This window comes from Impatiens glandulifera, chromosome 9 (genome assembly GCF_907164915.1).
Source record: "Impatiens glandulifera chromosome 9, dImpGla2.1, whole genome shotgun sequence".
In the NCBI taxonomy this organism is placed as follows: domain Eukaryota; kingdom Viridiplantae; phylum Streptophyta; class Magnoliopsida; order Ericales; family Balsaminaceae; genus Impatiens; species Impatiens glandulifera.
Genome location: NC_061870.1, coordinates 24210713 through 24232732, shown reverse-complemented (window position 1 = coordinate 24232732; position 22020 = coordinate 24210713). Strand labels below are relative to the sequence as shown.

The 22020-nt window shown below is 25.9% G+C and overlaps 2 protein-coding genes across 2 annotated transcripts; one reads left to right on the top strand and one right to left on the bottom strand.

The window, feature by feature from the left end:
• Positions 1-140: 140 nt before the first annotated feature.
• LOC124916055 lies at positions 141-755 on the top strand. Its single transcript, XM_047456790.1, has one exon. The coding sequence runs from the start codon at positions 141-143 to the stop codon at positions 753-755; it is 615 nt and encodes a 204-aa protein (XP_047312746.1).
• A 6601-nt stretch (positions 756-7356) lies between these two features.
• Positions 7357-10097, bottom strand: LOC124915088 (AP2-like ethylene-responsive transcription factor ANT). Its single transcript, XM_047455741.1, has 9 exons — positions 9645-10097; positions 9003-9549; positions 8836-8918; positions 8698-8706; positions 8538-8626; positions 8391-8464; positions 8267-8317; positions 8106-8182; positions 7357-8026 (listed from the first exon to the last, which is right to left on the bottom strand). The coding sequence occupies exons 1-9, from the start codon at positions 9982-9984 to the stop codon at positions 7599-7601; spliced, it is 1698 nt and encodes a 565-aa protein (XP_047311697.1). The 5' UTR covers positions 9985-10097; the 3' UTR covers positions 7357-7598.
• Positions 10098-22020: the final 11923 nt, after the last annotated feature.

The following is a 22020-nucleotide window of genomic DNA, read 5'->3' as shown; positions in this document are numbered from 1 at the left end:
GTGTCATATAAAATCGAGCGCTCATAATCAGACATGTATGGGACCTTAAGATGAAGATAGATTCATTATGGGTCAAATGGGTTCATACGAGATTAATGAAAAGAGAAACTAGCATATGGACATGCCAAATCAAAAATAAAATGGCATGGTACTTGAAGAAAATACTAAGAACTAGAGGAGAGGCATATCAGATGATGAAGTTCAGAATCGGAAATAGAAATGGAATATTATTCTGGCACGATCCATGGTTAGAGAATAATCCCATAATTCTTCGGGAGGAATTCCAAACTATTAGAATCAGAATCAGAAGAAAATGTCTCTTGTACTCAATTAGAGATATTCAAAAAGAAAAATGCAGCTCTATTCTTAGGAGTATTTCAGAAAGAGTCAGAATTCTGAATCTGATCAATAATATACAATTCAATGGAAATATTGATACAAAGAGTTGGAATACTGTTATGAATGGAAAGTTTGTGGCAGAAAAAGCATGGGAGATCATTAGAACAAAGGAGGTAGTGTTTGATTGGCACAAAGTAGTCTGGTCTTCAAAGGTTATACCTCGAAACCAATTCATTCTTTGGCTGACATTCAGGAAAAGATTGGTGACAAGAGACAAAATTAAGAAGTATATGAATATTCCATATGTCAATTGCCCAATCTGCACAGAAAAAGAAGAAAGCATTGATCACTTGTTTAGGAATAGCACATTTGTATCCAAGTTGTGGATCAATTTTGCTCAGAGTCTCAGAACATGAATATCACTAAATTTTCAGGTACATGGAACGAAATCATAGAGCTTGTAAATAAAAAAGTGTGCATTATGGACGGAAATTAGGGTAGTTCTCATAATTAATAAAAATGAAATTCATACAAACTTGTTTTATTTGAAGTTATTTATAATTAAATAATAAAATTATTTGAATAAAAAATATTTAGGGATATAGAGAAGAAGTACTTCAAAACAAAACAAGAAAATCAATATAAATCTTTTAACCTCCATTATGAAAAATACAATACATTTTTTGTGAAACTATATAATAAGACAATGCTTTTATAGATATAAATAAATAATATTGTAGATTTCAATAATCTACATTTAATGGAGTCTCTACTGATGAAAAGTCATTCTAGTTATTTTGGGAAAAGAAAAGTAAAAAAAAAATATACATATATATTCATTAAATCTACTTTTAAATCAAACAATTATTTTAAAATAAAATAAAATTTGAATATGGTATTCTCGAGTAAATATATAATGAAATATGTTTTATTATTTTAATTTTTATAAATGTACACAAAAATAGTAATTATATAATATTATTTGAAAAATTTTAAAAGAATTTAAAACATTCATAATACAAACCATACTTGTATTGAGTATAATAAATAATAAATATATTGATGATAAACTTGAAACATAACAAGAAATACAATTCACAAGGAATTTATTGCACAACTATTAAGAATATATACTATTAGATTTCTATAATCAACTTTAACCTATTATACTATTATACTAACTATAAATACTAATTAATATATATATATATATTATATATAATGACGAATCCAAGAATTTTTTTTTACTCTGGGCGGTAAAGATTATAAGAAAAAAAAAATTATGAACTGTAAAATTATATATATTAAACTATTACAGGTAATAAATCAACATATTAATTGAACCGTTTCACGAATACATTTACTAAAATAAAATAGATATACGAAATTTAGAAAGCGATAAGATTCCCTCGATTTAAAAAATAAATTTATACATTTAAAATTATATAGTTAAACAAATTTATGCATTTAAAATTATATTGAATTTATGCATTTAATAATTAAAGTTTGATTTTATTATTAAGTTGTTATATAATTATACTGGTCTAATTAACATATCGCATTGCAATTATTGAAGTTGGCATAACATTCATTAAAAAGCTTTAGAAAGGAGAGAATTTTATAAAAGAAAGTCATTATCTCCAACCTTTTCTATCTATCTTTAGAATAACAAAGAATTAACCTCTCGCATTGCAATCATTGATGATAAACTTGAAATATAACAGGAAATACATTTCACGAGGAATTTATTGTACAACTATTAAAAATATATACTATTAGATTTTTATAATCAACTTTAACATATAATAATATTATATAGATATAGATATAGATATAGATATAGATATAGATATAGATATAGATATAGATATAGATATAGATATAGATATAGATATAGATATAGATATAGATATAGATATAGATATAGATAGATATAGATATAGATATAGATATAGATATAGATATAGATATAGATATAGATATAGATATAGATATAGATATAGATATAGATATAGATATAGATATAGATATAGATATAGATATAGATATAGATATAGATATAGATATAGATATAGATATAGATATAGATATAGATATAGATATAGATATAGATATAGATATAGATATAGATATAGATATAGATATAGATATAGATATAGATATAGATATAGATATAGATATAGATATAGATATAGATATAGATATAGATATAGATATAGATATAGATATAGATATAGATATAGATATAGATATAGATATAGATATAGATATAGATATAGATATAGATATAGATATAGATATAGATATAGATATATTAATATTATATTTTAAAGTTGATTATAGAAATCTAATATTATTCATTCTTAAAAGTTAAATTATTGAAATCTACATAATTTTTTATTTATTTATACCTATAAAAGCATGGTCTTATTATATAGTTTCACAAGAGTTGTATTGTGTTTTTTATCATGAAGGTTAAAAGATTTTTATTGATTTTCTTGCTTTTTGTTTGTGAGTACTTCTTCTCTATATACCTAAATATTTTTTATTCAAATAAAACAAGTTTGTATATGAAGAAGAACTAGCCTAACACCCGTTCATAATGCACCCTTTTTTATTTTTATGAATTTTATTTCTATATTATATAGAGTATTAAGAGTTTGTTTGATCATGATTCTTTTGGATTCATTCATATAAAAATAAAAATTATTTTATTCGAGTTTTTATTTAAAATTTAATAAAAATAAAATAAAGATATTTTAATTAATAAATTAAATAATTTGATAAATAATATGATAGACAAATAAATTATAAAAATAAATTGATAAAAAACTAAAAAAATTCAAGATTTAGAAATGGTTCAATCAACAATCAACACTAACACTAATGTGAAGTAAGGGATTCGAGAGTGATTCTTTAGTTCAAACATATTAAATTTGCACCAATTTAAAATTTGATTAGAGATGATTTTATGTTTTTTAATTTTATTAAATAATTCCTTAAATTTTGCAGTGATTACATGCATTACTGAAATGCAATCTGATGACATGGAAGGTAATTAATATATACAATATATAATTAACTTTATTATTATTTTATATATATTCTATTTAATCTTATAAAAAAGATAAATTATGTTCTAAATAATTAAACATCCATATAATAAGGTTTACATGTTGTATTTTATTTTTCAGATTTGAGTGGAGAGAATAAGTATTGGAAGCAATTACGATGCGTCAATGAATTTCCATGTCCAGATTATCCTATGTTTCAAAATGGATGTTTTGTTTGTAGGGATCTCGCAAGTCGGTATATGAACGAATGTTATGGCAACTTTAATGATTGCAATGCCAGATGTTAATTAGACCTTTTTAATTATTTAACAGCGGCTTAATAATAAAATCAAATTTCAATATTGTTAAAGTATATATAATGGAGACTTGTAATTTTAATTTATATGGACGAAATAAGGTGAACGTCAATCGAGTTAGATAGATTATTTTATAAATTTAAATTCGACTTTATTACATTAAGTTTAGGTTGGTTTAATAAGTTATTTATTTCATACAAAATTTGCCAATTTTTTGAAATGAACTCAAAATAATTAATTAAATATATAAAAATATATTCCAAATAACAACATAATATCTATATATTAATAAAGGAGTGTTAGCAATTACACCCCCACAGTCATAACCCACTTAAACTCAAAACATTTTTCAAATAAAATCGAATCTGTGACGTTTTAGTCTCATATATATTAATATAATAGTATTATATGTTAAAGTTGATTATAGAAATCTAATAGTATATATTCTTAACAGTTTTGCAATAAATTCTTTCTTGTTATGTTTCAAGTTTATCATTAATATATTTATTATTTATTATATTCAATTCAAGTATTGTTTATGAATGCTTTAAATTCTTTTTAAAATTTTCAAATAATATTTTATAATTACTATTTTGTGTACATTTATAAAAAAAAATTAAAATAATAAAACATATTTCATTATATATTTACTCGGAAATACCATATTCAAATTTTATTTTATTTTTAAATAATTGTTTGATTTAAAAGTAGATATAATGAATATATATATATATATATATATATATATATATATATATATATATATATATATATATATATATATATATATATATATATATATTTACTTTTATTTTTCTTGAAATAACTAGGATGACTCCATTAAATTAAAGTTAGATTATTGAAATCTACATAATTATTTATTTATACCTATAAAAGCATGGTCTTATTATATAGTTTCACAAGAATTGTATGGTGTTTTTCATCATGGAAGTTAAAAGATTTATATTGATTTTCTTGCTTTTTGTTTGTGAATACTTCTTCTCTATATCCCTAAATATTTTTTATTCAAATAATTTTATTATTTAATTATAAATAACTTCAAATAAAACAAGTTTGTATGAATTTCATTTTTATTAATTAGCCTAACACCCATCCAAACACCCCTTTTTATTTATATGAGTTTCATTTCTATATTATATAGAGTATTAAGAGTTTATTTGATTATGATTCTTTTGGATTCTTTTATATTTTTTCTAAAAAATTATTCATTTTTATAAAAATAAAAATTATGTTATTCGAGTTTTTATTTAAAATTTAATAAAAATAAAATAAAGATATTTTAATTAATAAATTAAATAATTTGATAATTAAAATGATAAATAATATGATGAAAAATAATTTATAAAAACAAATTGATAAAAAACTAAAATATTCAAGATTTATAAATGGTTTAATCAACAGTAATGTGAAGTATGGGATTCGAGAGTGAAACTTTAGTTCTAAAATATTAAATTTGCATCAATTTAAAATTTGATTAGAGATGATTTTATGTTTTTTAATTTTATTATTTATTATACTCAATTTAAGTATTATTTGTCGAGATTATTCTAAAGTCAGTCTGTTTATTATAATTTTAGAAGAAAAAATTCAGTCTTGATATTTTAAATTGAGTATCTATAAATTAATAATGAAGAGATTAAATAATAATAATAATAACAACGAAGAAAAAAACATAATATCCATAAATTAATAATGAGTTCTAGAAGTTTTTCTTGATATTTTTTTATTATTTGTTTAATTTGTGCTTGTTGATATAATTTTTTTAACTTCATGCCAAAATATGACAGAACTTTGGTTGAATTTAATGTTATAATTTTTTCACTTAATCTTCGTGGTAAAATAGATCTATGAATTAAAATCACATTTTATAAAACAAAAGTTAAATAATATTAAATATTAATTAAAATCGTCAATAAAAGTAAGTAAACAGAATTCGATACTCGATCTCGTATAGACATATAGAATTATGTGAAAAGTCGTATTCGATGAAAGTCATAGTTTTAAGTTAGTTTATATACTGCAAAATTTATTGGTCTATTCCGACATTAATTTATTTCAAATACAACTAATTTTGAGAACAAACTATCAATGCACCTAGTTTCGAGTCAAAATTACTGATAATTGTTGATCAAATTGCTTCAATTACCACAAAATTCAGAAAATGTAATACGCGACAAATAACTGTAACCCTCCTCTAAATATAATTGCTCGTTCCTTCTAAGGAAAGAGGTAGGTAGATATTCCTAAATTCAACAACATAATGATGATGTATTACAATTACCCTCTATTAGTGGGAAATAAAAGTCTTCCTCGATGAACCTTTACAGCTTCAGCGTACCCTAAAGTGATACACATCATTTACTGATCAAGTCCTTAAACTTTATTACATTTATATAATAATATGTGACAAACGTGAGACAAAATGTTTAAAGAATCTTATATCTATTCAATAAGTAGGCAATATTTTTAGAGTTTTTTCAAACTTTCTGTCATAATTGACGACAAGCAAGCAAGTTTTTCTTTTTTGACTTCCAAGTCCAGATCTTTTAACATGTTCCATAAAACAAAAGCTTTTAGATTTCAATAAGATTCTACAAATTATAGTTCTATTATGTTAGTCATTTAGCCTCTATTGATTTCATCTTTGATTTCGGTTTATGAAATTTGTCGACCTATCTAATATGTTGTAAAGCCTTTAACTTCATTCGAAGTTCTCGAATAGGCAAATCACTCTCATACGAATAATTTAATAGTTGTTATTAGACTTTTAATTCATTCTAATAATTTAATAGTTGTTATTCTCACTATTAAGGCTTTTTGATGCAGTTGTTATTAAGTTTTGTTTAATTTTTTATCTAAAAACCAATTTATTTATCTAATCAATATTTTTATCTATTAAAATTATTCTTCATTTATTTTTTTAAAAAAAATTACCCTTTATTGGGATATGTGCAGAGTTACGCGAGTTCAAATCTGATGTTCTAAATGATATAATGATTATGTACTGTCTTCACAAAAATTAAAATAAAAAGTATTGAAAAAAAGAAAAAATCCAAATATTTTGTGAAGGTAGTACAAAATGAAACATAAATTCTGAAACAAATCTAATGTACGAGTAAAAAAAATTAAAAACTAACTTTCTTTTCATTTAGGTCAAACAAGAATTTTTTGGGTCAAATCCCATGTAAAAAACCAAATAACTCATTCCTTGAAGGAGGCCTTAATCTTCTTTTATACTAGTAAAATGAATTACCAACCATACTTTTGTAACAATTTATTTTGTGTTTCAATTTTAGCAACATAATGTTTCATTGCAAAACTTGTTACAAAATTTAAATAATAAATCAGACAGTTGCAATTTATTTCAATTAAATGTTGTAAGCTTTGCAATTGTTTGTCTCAATTAATAATTGATTTAAGTTGCAATAAATTTGGATGATTTGTTAAGATCTGCATCTTCTTCTTTCGTTGCTAAAGCTCAATTTTTTTTTTTGTGTATGGAGGAAAAGAAAAGTAGATCGAGCAAATCCAGAAATCTGTTTTGGTCAAAAATGGTCCTACTTTAAAAACACTCAAGAACAGCAATCCAATCAATATGATAAATAGAAAAAAAAGGAGTCTAGAAATCATGAAAATGGGATCACTTTGATTCACAGTCAAAAGAACATTGTCATGATCATCATGAGAATTAATTAAACCTATCTCTTCAAAAACTATCATTTCAAGATTTAAAAAATAACCCATGTCCCACACTTAACTTAGACCCCCATTAATTTGTTAGAAGCAAAACTCATAAAGTAATTAAAAACAGAATTACATAAAAAGATAGATATTAATAAAACCATACCATACCATACCCCCACATTCTTCATGATGCATTAGCCCATGCAGCAAACAAAGGTCCATGAGGCAAAGATGTCAATGGAGGAGGCCTCATAAGTGAGAAACAATAAGTGCTTCCATTCTGCAACTCATCTTGTTCTTTCTCCATATTACTAACAACCCCTTCCTCTTCTTCTTCTCCTCTTGAACCCTTTCCATTACCAGAACCAGAGGATTGACAAATAATCATCTTCAAATCTGATTCTTCATTAGCCCTTTGTCTCAAATTCACAGGCGGATCCACCACCACCACCACTTCCTTGTTCCGGCGAGCAAGTTCTCCGGCTAGGAGAGTATTGCTCGCCATAATCCTCTCCACATCGTATTTCGATATGTCAAAGTTAGTCACAGCACTAACTCCCCGGAATTTTATCGCAGCCACATCATAAGCCTCCGCAGCCTCCTCTTGTGTACCTTCATATTAACTCATTCATTAACTAACATTCAACCTTAAATTAAATATTTCATTTAGAACATATACAAAAAAACTCACTGAATGTTCCAAGATAAAGATCTTTGTTACCAGCAACTCTACCAATCCTTGCCTGCCACCTTCCATGTTGATGATGTCTGATCGAAATTATAAACTTTAGTCCTCTACAACATTTAATCAAATTGAGACCTTATAAACTTTAGTATTGATTAATAAAAAACCTTGTTACTCCTCTATATATTGAAGCCCCCCTAGAAAATCCACTGCTCTTCCTACAAACAAATATTTTGATTATTTAATATTGGTTTCAAACAAATGTTAATCCAAACATGTTTCTTTCCATACCTTCTCAAATGAGCAACATATTCTTGGCGTGTCATGTTCTTCATTTCCTCGAGTTCCTTCTCGTAGTTTTCCAACTATAAGAACATCAAACAATATATAATTCAACAAATCAAAAACTCAAATAATCTATTTTCTTATCAAAATTACCGCAAAATTGATATGGGTGGCAGGTCCCCAGTATTTTAGAGCTGCCAAATCATAAGCTCTGGCTGCTTTTTCTTCCATGTCATAACCTCCTACATGTTTTACAAGGATTTATTAGGGTTTGGTTTCTTGTCTAAATTAAGAATGATTATGAATTACTTACCCAAGTAAACTGATTGATGATCATTCCCAGCAATCAACAAGTTAATAAAGACATGGACATGGGAGTTAAATTAATCAGATTTTCAATAATAATTCATTGAAAAACAAAATAAAAAGGTGTGTAGCTATTTGGACTAACCTTGCCTTCCTTTCCTACTTTGCCCTTCCTTCTTGCAGCTATTATCCCATAAATGAGCTTCGTACCTACCTGTCCATCTATGCCTAAAAGTAAAAACCCAAAAAAGTTAATTTATGAACAATGAAGAGTAATTTATTGGGAGGGTCAAAACCCTAATTAATTATTACCTAGTGACACCTCTGTACTGAGATGTTCTCTGACCAAATGTATCCAAAGATTTCCTATGAACAATCTGCTTCTGATTATCAACCTTTTCAGCCCCTCTCTTCTTTGATGGCTCCACAATATCCAGACATTGATGATTCACAGTTGGTGATGTGAACATCTGCGAACCTCCACCGGTTACACAGCTCGACTGTGAGCCAGGGCTCATAGAAAGACTCAATGACTGAAAATCATGACCGTATCCCATCGATTGACCTCCTCCTCCTGCACCTCCAGCATTCTGCAACATCATTTGATCAGAACCACCATTGTTTGTACGGAGGGAAACCCAGTTTTGGAGATGGATATTGTTGCAATCGGTAATGTGGGTTTCATTAATCTTGTCCAGGGAATGATTAAAACAATCTTGGGCGTTGGATTCGTGATCAGTTTGATGGGTTTGATGGTTATGATTGTAGTACATGCTCATGTCTAAGCTTAGAGCAATGGGTTCATGATGATGATGATGATGATGGAGACCCATTGTTGGTGTTGAAGTTGTTCCCATCCCTAAAAAATAAAAATAAAACAGAGTAAAATGTCGGAAAAACCCATAAAGACATAAAAACAGGAGTACTGATTGTTGTTTGAATAGTGTAAAGAACCTTGATGAGATTGGGTAGTTGAGAAATCGTCCATGAGATAAAGAGAGCCATCTGATTTGAGGGGCATAACAGTCAAGGGAGGGCAAAAGGTGTTTCCATCGTTTTCTCCATAGCAGATGGGAGGGAAGTTGAAATGAGGATGAGGATGGGGAGGAGGTGGGGAATGTAGAAAGGCGGTTACAGATGATCTGGAATGAGAAGGTTCTGAAGAAACCTCCATGTTGTTGTTGCTGTTGTTGAAATGGGGAGAGGACAGTGAGAAACCTAACCAGTTGTTAGTGATGTTGTGATGATGATGATGTTGTTGGTGGTCAGTTATGGTCTTGTTGGTTTTCTCCATGGATTTGGTTTAAGTGAAGTTTTGTTTTGGTAGATGAGAAAAGAGAAGAAGAAGAAGAAGAAGAAATGGGCAAACTTTCTCAATCATTGGTAAGAAATTAAGTAATGATGCTCATATATGCTATCACTCACTCACTCACTCACTCTGAATTTCATTTTATTTTTTTTAAATAAAAAAATGAAAAGAAAATGAGGGAGAAAATCGTCTTGTCTTGTGTTTTCCCTCCAATTTTGAAACTTGGGTCATTTTTGTTGTGTAGCTGCAGAACTCAAAGCAAAGAAAATCTACCATACCTCTGACCAAGATCCAAGCTTTACTGCATGCCTGAAACTCTCCCCTCCTTTATTTCTCTTTCTCTCTCTATACCAGTCTACCCTAAATTAAGCCTTGTTTGATTTTGTTTTTTCATCGAAAACTTATTTAGAGATTTAAAATAAATTGTTTTTGGATATTTTAATTTATGTTAGTTGGGTTTTTAAATAGTTGAATAAAAATTTGTACTTTAAATTAAGATCTCATCCATTCCATCTTATTTTTTTTAATAATTTAATTATTAAGTTTATCATTCAAAATATTAAAATAATTTTTTATTTTTATTTTTCAATTCCCTCTAGTACTAACAAAAAATGAGAATAATTATAAAAATCTATTTTTTGTTTTTATTTACTTTTTGCTAATTTGAATTTTTGTTTTAATAAGGAAAAGTTAATTAAATTTCTATAATTTATGATCTATAATTATGATTTTTTAGTTAAAATATGTTAAGAAGAATAAGTTTGAGATATTTTAATCTTATTTAATGATTTTAGTTATAAAAAAATTGTGCAGGTAAGACTTCTACTTTCATAATATTTATTCTATTAAGAACCATTTTTATAATTATTTTAGTGGGTACTTTAGTTAAGGTTAATTTATAGTATTTTTTTTTAATTATTATATTAAAAAATAATAAAAATCATTTAAGAACAATGATAAAACTTCACATAAACAATTATATAAAAAGTTACAAAATATTAAATATGAAACAAATACGTTGTACAATAGGTTATCAAGTTAGTATGTTATCGAACTAGTAAATTATCAAGAAAAATAATTAACTCACGGACCGACTCCACCGACTTTCAGAAAAAAATATCTGAAAATGTTATAATAATGACATTATAAATGATACACATCTAACGACTATTATTATTGAAATTTCGACGATTTCTTTTCAAATCAAATAGTTTAATAAAAATAATCGGGATAATAACTCAAATGTGTAGGTTTGTCATATATCAATTCAAACTTTCTATAACTATTTAGGAATTAGGTTATTACCAATTGAATCTCATCATACTTTACAAAAATCTTTAGATACTAATTAAACAACAATGCAAAAGTAAATAAGTTATTTATTTTATTTTAAAATATATATATAATTGAATTGAGATGGATAATTTGATAAAGTGATACAAGTATTGAAATAGGAATATAAGATATGAAATAATACAAGCAAGTGAAAAAGAATGTATGTATAGTGAGACAAATAATAATGCAAAGGGATAAAGCAAGTTCCTTTAAACAATAAACAAAAAGAATGAGGGGATTCCAGCAAGCAAATGCATATCGACTTTGAATTCCATGGGGATCTGTGTTAGAGAAAAAGACCACTTCTCTCTCTATCTATCTATATGCTTTTGCTCGGCTAGCTACCTTCATCCTTTTCTTTTTTCCTTTGCTCTCGTATATTCCTTGACTTTGTTCAATTTAATAAAAAAAATTATAATAAATAGCAAATGTTACTGTAACCAAAACAGACAGAAGTATTCAACAACGACTGCTCATAATTCATTGCCCCACAAGATCATAAATTTTTTTATATATTTCTTTAAACAGGCATGACGTAATTGAGCTTAAATGATCATATTTAAACAGAGGAAGGCTGGTTCTGACGATGATGATCATAATAATAATTAAACAATGATGTCAATAGCATTGGTTAATCAGTTTCCATTTCAACCCTCCTGCAGTCTAGACATTAGAGAGGAGCTCAGTTACTCTGAAATATCACAATAATAATAATAATATATTAATAAATAAATTAAAAGAGATGTACAGAAAAGACAGAGAGACAGACATACAGAAACAGAGTCTATATCTTGTCACTTCAAAGGGTCGTATATTAGCATTTGTGATGGATGTACATCACTTTCCAACTCATTGAGTCTAAACTTTAAGTTCATCCTTTAACTTGTATCATATTACTAAGATAATCCTCAAATATCTTTTTCATTCTAGTGACATTATAAATTGATTTAGTTTATAACTTTTCATATTATCATTAAATTGTTGGATTAGTTCAGATCAATAAGCTGAATCTAAAGCAGAAAAAATAAAGACTTTAGATGAGTACAATAATCAAGAGTTTATTGGGGGTGTTGTACTACGAGTTTATTCGATTTTGATTATTGAAATAAATATTTGTGATACAATAAAGTGTGTACTTTTTTTTTAATAAAATTTCTTAAAATTATATTAATATATAATAAAAATATATCTATAAGATATTTTAGTTAATTAATAAATTAAATAATTTGATTAACGAAAAAATAAATAAAATAATATTTGATTTATCTTAGAATTTTAGAAAAACAAATCGCCCTCAAAAATTGCAAGTATATTAAACAAGTTTGTACACAAATAATTGTATTTTTTTATCACATTATTTATACATTTAAATCATGTTATATATATTACAATAATTTTAATATTAATTATTGAGACATGACCAAATATTATTTCAAATTTATTACACAACAATAACATTACAAAACTAAATCACAATTAATTTTTAAATCATTTATTATTTCAAAAATTATTTGGCTTTATAACTTAATTAAAAGTTTTTTATTCCAATCTTATAAATTGAAGTATGGTCGGGATAAAAAAAATCAATATAAATAAAATAATTATTAGCTATTCACTATTTATTATATAAATTAATTTTTTTAATGATTAATGTATTATAAATAAATTATAATATTTTATAAAAAAAATGTTAACTTTAATTACAAATGATACAACAAAAGAAAAAACAAAAAAATAAATAAATAAACAACATATGTATTTTAAATATAAAAATAAACCAAAAAATTATAATTTTTTAAACACATTACATAACAAATTAAGTATGATAGGACTATATCAATGGTAATATAAGATTATTAAAACAATATATTTTATTATAATTAATATGTCCATGACTTTAAAATTAAATTTAACATAATTTTCAATAAGAGTTGTACATTATGGTCTATATTTGAAACCATCTAAAAGCAATTACATTTTTCTTTTTAAATCTATAAAATAGTTTTCTTTTAAAATCATGATTTAAATTATAATATTATATATAAAATAATGAAGTAAAAAAATTTGTTCTTATTATTTTTCATATAATTTTGATATTTGAGAGATATAAGAATATGATTGCCCTTTCTTGTCTTTGCAAGAATGAATTGTGTTACAAAGTTAAGAATAAATTTGAATGTTTTGTATAAGTTTGAGGAGCTTTTTTAATTCTCTCCAACCTATCTCTATTTTCTGTAGTGCCTGTTAATCACTTGACAGGAACGCCGACACCGTTTCCCCTATAGTTTGACTTTATTTATTTGTAAATATATTTTTTATAATCTCAATAATAATCAGTATTGTTTGATGTCACAAACTATTTTGAATTTCCACATTGAGTTATTTGGGAATTTTATTTGAAACATAACCGTCACATTTTATTTTTATCCACAATTAAATTATTATATTTATTAAACAAATATCAATTACTTTTTATTTAAATATTTTTATTATTTATAAGGATATTTAAGAAATATATATATATATATATATATATATATATATATATATATATATATATATATATATATATATATATATATATATATATATATATATATATATATAATCCCAAATCATATTAAACTTTTTATACAAAAATAAATAAAATTATTTTTATCCCAAAAAACAACGTCAAACAAAATTTCTTGATGCATAAAATGTTAAATTATAAAATAAATATATATTTTTTACAAAAAAAAAAAATTTTTAAATAGTAAAACTTGTAATTAAAGTCTTTTAAAAAACACTTTTACACTTGAGCTACCTTAATAAAGTACTCATAAATAACATATTAATTATTCAAATAATTTATATTAAAACAAGTATTAAAATGATAACCCAATTTCAATGATCTTAAGCTCATAAAAATTGTGATGAAAACAACTAATCTGAATTATTTATTAAAAGTATTGACCGAGTGTTAATTTGAAGAGTGCATCCATATACATTATAAAAAAAAATGAATGGATCATAACAGAGATGAGTAAGAAACGGATCTTGAATCACCTATGTTTGGTATCCTCATTAATACATTTTTTATTACAATTTATATCACTATGAATTTTATATGTTTCTCTTATAACCTCTGATTTTTTATTTTTCCAATTCTCTCCATCATTTATAGGATTCTGTTAGAGACCAGAAATTTATTCCTAGCTGATGAGTGAACCCTTTGATTTTTATTGAATAATGAACTTTCCAACCACTTGTTACTATATATTGGTCATATCCACTTTTAATACTAGCTTATTTGAAATTAATCATTTATTTTGTTGTCCAAAATAAGCTATACATTTAGTTGGAGTAAGATGATTAAGAATGTTAGTATAAATAAATGATTTTAATTAAATCATTCAATAATTTTGATCGTTTTCGTTTTAACTGTGGTTCTAACAATAAATTTGCCCTATGAGAATTGAACTAACAAAATTACAGTAATTTGAGGTTTTCCAAAATTAACAAAATAATTTTTTTTATAATATATTATTTTTATTTTTCTAATTAATTTGTCTTGTATTTAAACTAAATATATTTGTAGATGTGAACATAGTTTTATTTTATTTAATAATTTTTTTTCGTGATTTTATTGACTAAAAAATGTGTAATAACAATAAAAGACGTGAGGAATTCGAAAAGAGATAGATTTAATATTTATTTTTCACATAATTCAAAATAATGTAATTTTGTATATAATTTATCAATTTGGACTTATTTGTATATAAATCTAAATATTTTTTCCGATATATATATATGTCAAATTTGATTTAAATGACTTATAAAATATGTAATGTTTGAAAATATTTGAAGAATTTTTTTTTTATACTTTTTATATAAATATAATAAATTAATTAAGAAAAGAAAAATAATATATTAAAAATAATGATAAACTTACCCTCATTTATAAGAAAATTTGTGATAGTTGGAACTCATTTGCTCAAATTCTATTTTGAAATAACAATTGACCATAATTAATTTTAATTTTCTATGAAGACGAAGTTAATGTAATATAAAATAGATAAGGAAAAAAAATTGAGAAAGAGCACCATTTGTGCTCATTGTTGTTCCAGTATTAGTACAAGAACTATATATATGGACACAAGAATTTGCCATTTATGGTATTAATTCCTTTTATTCTATCCAATCAAAATCCTAACTCCATTTGCTTGTAATTATTTTGTACTACAAATAACAAATTTCCTGGAGACAAATTTTCAAGATGAATAATTTGTCTAGGAGGACTATAATTTATGAGAGAGGAAGATGTATATATTTATTTATATATATAAGGATAAAGGAAAAATAAGATCTCTCATTGTTCTTTGTCTTTTTTTTTGCTCATGAGAAGTTCTTTGCCTTTTGAGTCACCTTGACTCAATGTTGGATTTATTTTTTAACTATTTAGTATTCCATATTTATTTTTGTTGATTTATATTATTATTTTGTTTCTTCTAAAATGATTTCTCATGATAGCTATATCTTTTAGAATAAATGAGAATCAAACAAAAAATAATGTGCCAATGTTCTCAAATTTTGTATTGAACATTTTGTGCAATTTTTTTGTGTCTTTCTATTTTTTTACAACTCGGAGCTTCATCTGGTCTTTAATTATTAGTCGTGCTTGTTTTTTTTTTTTGACATGTAATATTAGTGTTATTATTAGATATAAAAAGATTGTAGTCTATCTATGTAATGAGATTTCAAATAGAAGGAATGATTGAAAGTTTTTGGTTTATTGTATTTAATGTAAATTTGTATGCCCCCAATTCTTTTCAATGTTTGTAGGTTAAAGCTTAGTTCTCATTCACTTCATCTAAAAAAAAATGTGTCATTGAAATTTAATTACTAATTGATCAACCCAAAAAAATCCACAATAGTTGATTTATAATCTTTCCCTAAATGGAGGATGGTATAGGAAATGTGGGGTCCTTTTTTCCTTTCATAGGACAGTTTGTCTCTCCTTTCATTTTCTCTCTGGGGTTTGGGGACAGATGAGAAAAGAGTTTTGTGGGTGGTGTCTTTTTTCTTCCCTTCTTTTCTTTTGTCATAGCTTTAATTAAATTGACCTCTGTCAAAAATAAATATACAATTAATTCAATCAAAAGTTGTATTCTTATATTCCTTATGTTAATGATGTTATATTCATATATATATGGAATGTTATAATTTTGAATGTTTATAAATATTCATAAGTGATCCATATTCCATAAGTTGCATCACAATAGTAACAACAAACACCAACCACATTGATCTAGCAATTGAATAGAATAAAAGAAAAAATTCCAATGTTTAAATAATGAGAAGTGAAATGGTATATTTGACAGATGAAGAAAAGGTAGAATCCAAACAAAATCTAAAGGGGGGCCTATAGTGAGAGCGACCTTAGCAAACGCTATTTCTGTTTAGCCTGCTCTTTTTTTCTGCTTTTTGCATGCGATGCGATGGCGATACGATGCGATCCGATGCAAGAGAGTAAATATTAAATGATTCCTTCAATACTACGAGTAAAAATCCCTGCCCCTCTGTTTTTTTCTTTTTTTAATTTCTCATATAACCTAGCTATGGGTTAAGTTTTCTTTATAGGTAGCTAGATGAATTTAATTGAGATATTGTACATTTCTAAATAACGGGTACATTGCAGATGGATGATTCAGTGATCAGGACATATGTGATATGTCATGTCCTAGTCCATTTAAGATTCTATACTATAAGTTCTACTTGTTATTACTACATCTCTACTTTAATTAGGCTATTTAAGTTGTTTATATTTTGCTATTTTCACTCAAATTAATATATATATATATATTTTTTTTATTGAGTGTCTTTTGAAATTTAAATTAAAGAGTATTTTAGTATTTTAGTTAATAAATTGAGTGATGTGTTAATTTACAATGAGGTAAAATTGTGTAGTTAAGATTGAGTTATTTAAATAATTCAAATGAAGAAGGTTTATAATAATTATTTTAACTTTTATAAATATAAATATGTTAAACTGAAATACAATCATTTTTAAGCTCAAATGTTATTTGAAACTTTAAAATTCCAATTAGGGATCAAACTTTGATATTTGAATTATCAAAATTTTTGTAATTTGAAACTTTTCTGAAATAGACTGATAGGATCGGTGTAATCAATAGAGACGGGGTCTGACTATTGATGACAACTTCTGAAAAACGGTTTGATAGAAATCCTGTTAAGGATTAATATCACTTTCTATTCTTCACAAACCCTTGCAAATTCTTAAAACGATTCAAGTGAGGAAACGTTTGCTCAGGTTTGAAGTTAAGAACCGGTTCGAAAAGAGAAGACATAATGTAAATAACACAGCAGTTTGTTTATGGATGTTCGAAGCAAACTCTCTTACGCCACCCCCTTCTTCCAACCACCGGAATGATTTACTATACTTCTTTAAATCAAATACATTTTATTGGCTAGCTAACTGTTGAACATAACAGACCTTGTTCAACTTACAATATGTTTAAGAATTTCACTCAGCTAGACAGATTTTGATTCTCTCTTGAACTTGAAGATGTACAGATCAAAAAGTGCAAGAGTATAAGATTGATAGCAAGTAAGGCTTATGAAAATCAGTACACTGGTGAAACTTTTTTCTCTGGTGAAAACTCTAGTAAAAACTAGCTAAGCGACCGTTGTCGTTGAGGATTTATATATAGAAGACAATCATCAACGGTCGAATCTTCTAGATGGACACGTGGCAAACGCCTATTGGAAAGCCTCCATAGTACAAGAGTACAACAGGCTCTGTGCACAAGGATCGTGGCCGTACCGAACTGGTAGTACGCCGGATATTTTTCTAGACCTGTCCTGCAAGGAACAAGTAGTGGAAAAAATATTTAATTAAGTGACATTCATTTATTGGATGCAACTAGCTGTCGTACTGATCTGCACAGATCAGTGGAGTAGGAGTAGCATACAGTTAGTTGATCGTGGGTAAACGGATGCTAATTTTAAGCACTGCTGAAGCGAGGCATTAGACATGCTCCATTAGACTGTCAAGTCTAAAGAAGTTAGACGCCCACGTCTAATAGCGAGATCCATTAGACCACCAAGTCTAATGGAGTTAGACTGCACGTCTAACTGCGTTTCACTTCAGACTTGTCTGGAGGAGTTAGACGCCAACGTCTAACTTTCATCTGTTAGACTGCACGTCAAACTACGTATCTGTTAGACTGCACGTCTAACTACGTATCTTTTAAACTACACGTCTAACTGCGTATCTATTAGACTGCACGTCTAACTGCGTATCTGTTAGACTACACGTTTAACTACGTATCTGTTAGACTGCACGTCTAACTGCGTATCTGTTAGACTGTACGTCCCGTGGGTTACAAAAACTAAAACAAAAAATAGAGGAAAATGAAAGAATATATGAAAGGTTTGGTATAATGAAAGAGCAAATCTATTTGGGCTTAAAAATCAAATTACAAAACTATTGATGCATTAAAAAAATTAGAGATTATACTCAACAAAAAGAAAATACAGCAAATAACTGTTCAATTGAATATGCATTATCTTCAAGATTGGAACCTTGAAGAAGGAAAAATACGAAAAGATAGTAAAGTGGTCAGTGGAAACAATAAGAGAGATGACGAAGTCCCCAAAATTAAAGACCTATATTATCAGGAGCAATTCCAGCTAGAAGGTAAATGAAGTATGGAAAAAGAATACAGAAAAGAAAACAAATGATCATGCATACAAATGTCAAATCTATTTGGGTGTGTTAAAAACAAAATTCAAGATTGTTCTAAAAAAAGTTAAGATTTTCAACTCTCCTTTTGAATTTAAATTGCTCACTAAGTGGAGGAGAAATGCGTCAAAGAATGAAAAATATAGTTATTGGGAACTACATTGGAAAGAATCGTATATCTTTCCTAATCACCAAGGAAGCACTGATGAAATAATGGGAGCATAAAGAATAGAAAAGTTTTTGTAAACATCCATGATCTCTATTATCTGCAATTTAATAATGGAACAAACTTTGATGATATTCTAAAAATTGTACATACTTATATTGGATCCAACTATATGAAGCTGGAGAGATGGTCTGAAGAATTTAGCATTCTAAGCAAGCCAAATGAAACAGCCCAAATATGGTTCAAGTTTAGGAACATCCCAACACACATTTATAATGCAGAAGCTCTAAGTCACTTTACTAGTCTATTGGGGAAATAATTATATATGGACTCAATTACAGATGGAGAATAATACATTATTTTTGCTAGAATGATCATTGAAATGCATCCTCAAAGTTTACTGCCAAAAAACATGACAGTTGTTGACAGGAAGGGAAAGTCCACAATCATGAAAATCTCATATGAATGGAGGCCAAACATGTGTGTTTTCTACAATACTTTCCAACATGCTAGTACTAAATGTGTAAAAACAATTGAGAAAAAGTTAAAAACCTGAAAGCCTAAGAAGCGGAAAAGTAGGAAAATGAAATGGAAAAATCAAGAATGGAAGAGCATATTGCAGAAGTCAAGAATAGTGATAAAGAAGACCAAAATGAGGAAATTGAAAAGGAAGAAAACAAGAAAGAATCAGAGGAGAAAGAAAGCAACAAAATTGAAGTAACAAATGATGATGAAGAAGTTCATTCTGAAGATAAGGAAGAGGAACATTCAAAAGAAGAAAACAATAAAATAACATAAGAGAATAATGAGAAGAAAACTAGGGTTGTTGATTCTCAAACCTACAAAACTGAATTAGAGAAAAATATTGATAAATGCCTTGAAATTCTGAAAAGGAATCATTTTTATCAGATCAGTACATGTTCATACAAAAGTAGACTAAACAATGAGAGCACACATGCATCATCATCTGCTACAATTCAATCACCTTTCATTAAGTATGAGCAAAGAAGGGGATGTGAAAGAGAACAACATGGCCTATAAGGTGAATATGGAAATAACAATAAAGATTGAGAACATTAATTGTAATCTTTGTCTGTATTGTTGTTTGATTGCTACTATTTGGAAACTGTAGAGTCGTTTGTTTGTCATCTTATAATCGAAACTAGGGTTTGTCTAGTTTTAATTCTTGACCTTCTCACTTTTTGAGCTTCTTAATTAAATGATGTTAAACCGTTTCCCCCAAAAAAATTACATTTAATTTGTAATAAATTACCGTTCAATTTTAAAACACATTACAGTTCAGTTTAAAAAAAATTACAAATTAATTTTAAAAATATTAAAATTAAGTTTAAATAACATTACATTTTAGTTTAAATAACATTACAGTTTAATTTATAAGACATTATATTTCGATTTAAATAACATTACATTTCAATTTATTAGTTGAAAACACAGTTTAGTTTACAAGACAATATATTTTAATTTAAAAATAATTATAACTCAGTTTATAAAAATATTATATTACAATTCAGTTTTAAAGTTATTACATGTTAACTTATTCAGTATTTGGAATCACTTTATTCACAGTAATCTCATCTTCTTCCAATTTGTTTAGAGAGAGAAATTTAATACTCAATTATGTTCATAGCTATTATTCAATAAGATAATGCTATGATTTAATCAATGGATTTTTTTTCCACGTCACATTTTTTTTTCACGCTAGCTGCCACATGTGGGAGTCTTGCCCTATCATCTTATTTAAAATCCTAAAAGTTTTAAAATTCCATTTATTGAAAAAATAACAAATAGTTTTCCACTAGTATCTCAAAATATTTCATGAGGATTAAAATAGAGGGCCTATAATCATATAAACTTAATTTTATTTATTTTTTATTAATTTATCTAAAGCAAGTGAATGACAATTTTTATCCCATTTTTGTTTCACAAAAAAAACTGATAATTAGTGATTCATTTCATTTGATGGTAAAAGTCTTATTGTAAATATCATTTTTAATTGGGCTAATTTGATTCAGCTTATTTTTAGTTTATTAAAGTAAACTTATTTAGCTTATTCTGAATTCTGAAGTTGAAGTACGTTATTATTTTTTATATTTATAATATTATTTAATAATTAATATTATATATATATATATATATATAGAGGAGTGATAGAGAGAGAATTTGGTGAGGGAATTTTGTGAAGGAATTACTTGACATCACCCTCATTGGTTGGAAAATGTAAAAGTGGAGGAAAGAGAGAAAAAAGAGAAATTATTTGATTTTTTCAACGAATAAGATTATGCCAAGTCATTCTCTCACCAAATTCCCTTACCAAATTCCCTCACCTAATCATTTCTCATATATATATTTATTAATTTAATTTTAAGTATTAATAAATAATTTAAATTAAAAAATAATATATATTTGAAAATAAATTATATTAATATTTATAATAAAAAATTAATATATAATTTTAAATATTAATAAATAACTTAAATTAAAAATTAATATATTTTAATGTAAATAATATGAATAAAGAAAGTAATTTATTATTATATATATATATTTTTTATCTTTCAATCATTTCTCTTATCCCGTAACATGTATTTTTCGATAATTAATTAAGACAATTAATTATTTTTGAAACTATAATTATAAATAAAAAAATTACAATGTATTTATATTTTATATTTTTGTTTAATTATTTTATATATTAAGATACATATATTATAAATAAAAATATATTAAATATATATTTTTTATTATAATAATT

Bases quoted from the DNA above. Each gene is read 5' to 3' on its own strand.
- LOC124916055 (XM_047456790.1), top strand. From the start codon at position 141: ATGGCATGGTACTTGAAGAAAATACTAAGAACTAGAGGAGAGGCATAT.
- LOC124915088 (XM_047455741.1), bottom strand. From the start codon at position 9,984: ATGGAGAAAACCAACAAGACCATAACTGACCACCAACAACATCATCAT. The intron at 8,318-8,390 runs GTATGGAAAGAA...ATTTGTTTGTAG, and splicing joins TATGTTGCTCATTTGAGAAG to GAAGAGCAGTGGATTTTCTA. The intron at 8,027-8,105 runs GTGAGTTTTTTT...GTTAATATGAAG, and splicing joins TCTTTATCTTGGAACATTCA to GTACACAAGAGGAGGCTGCG.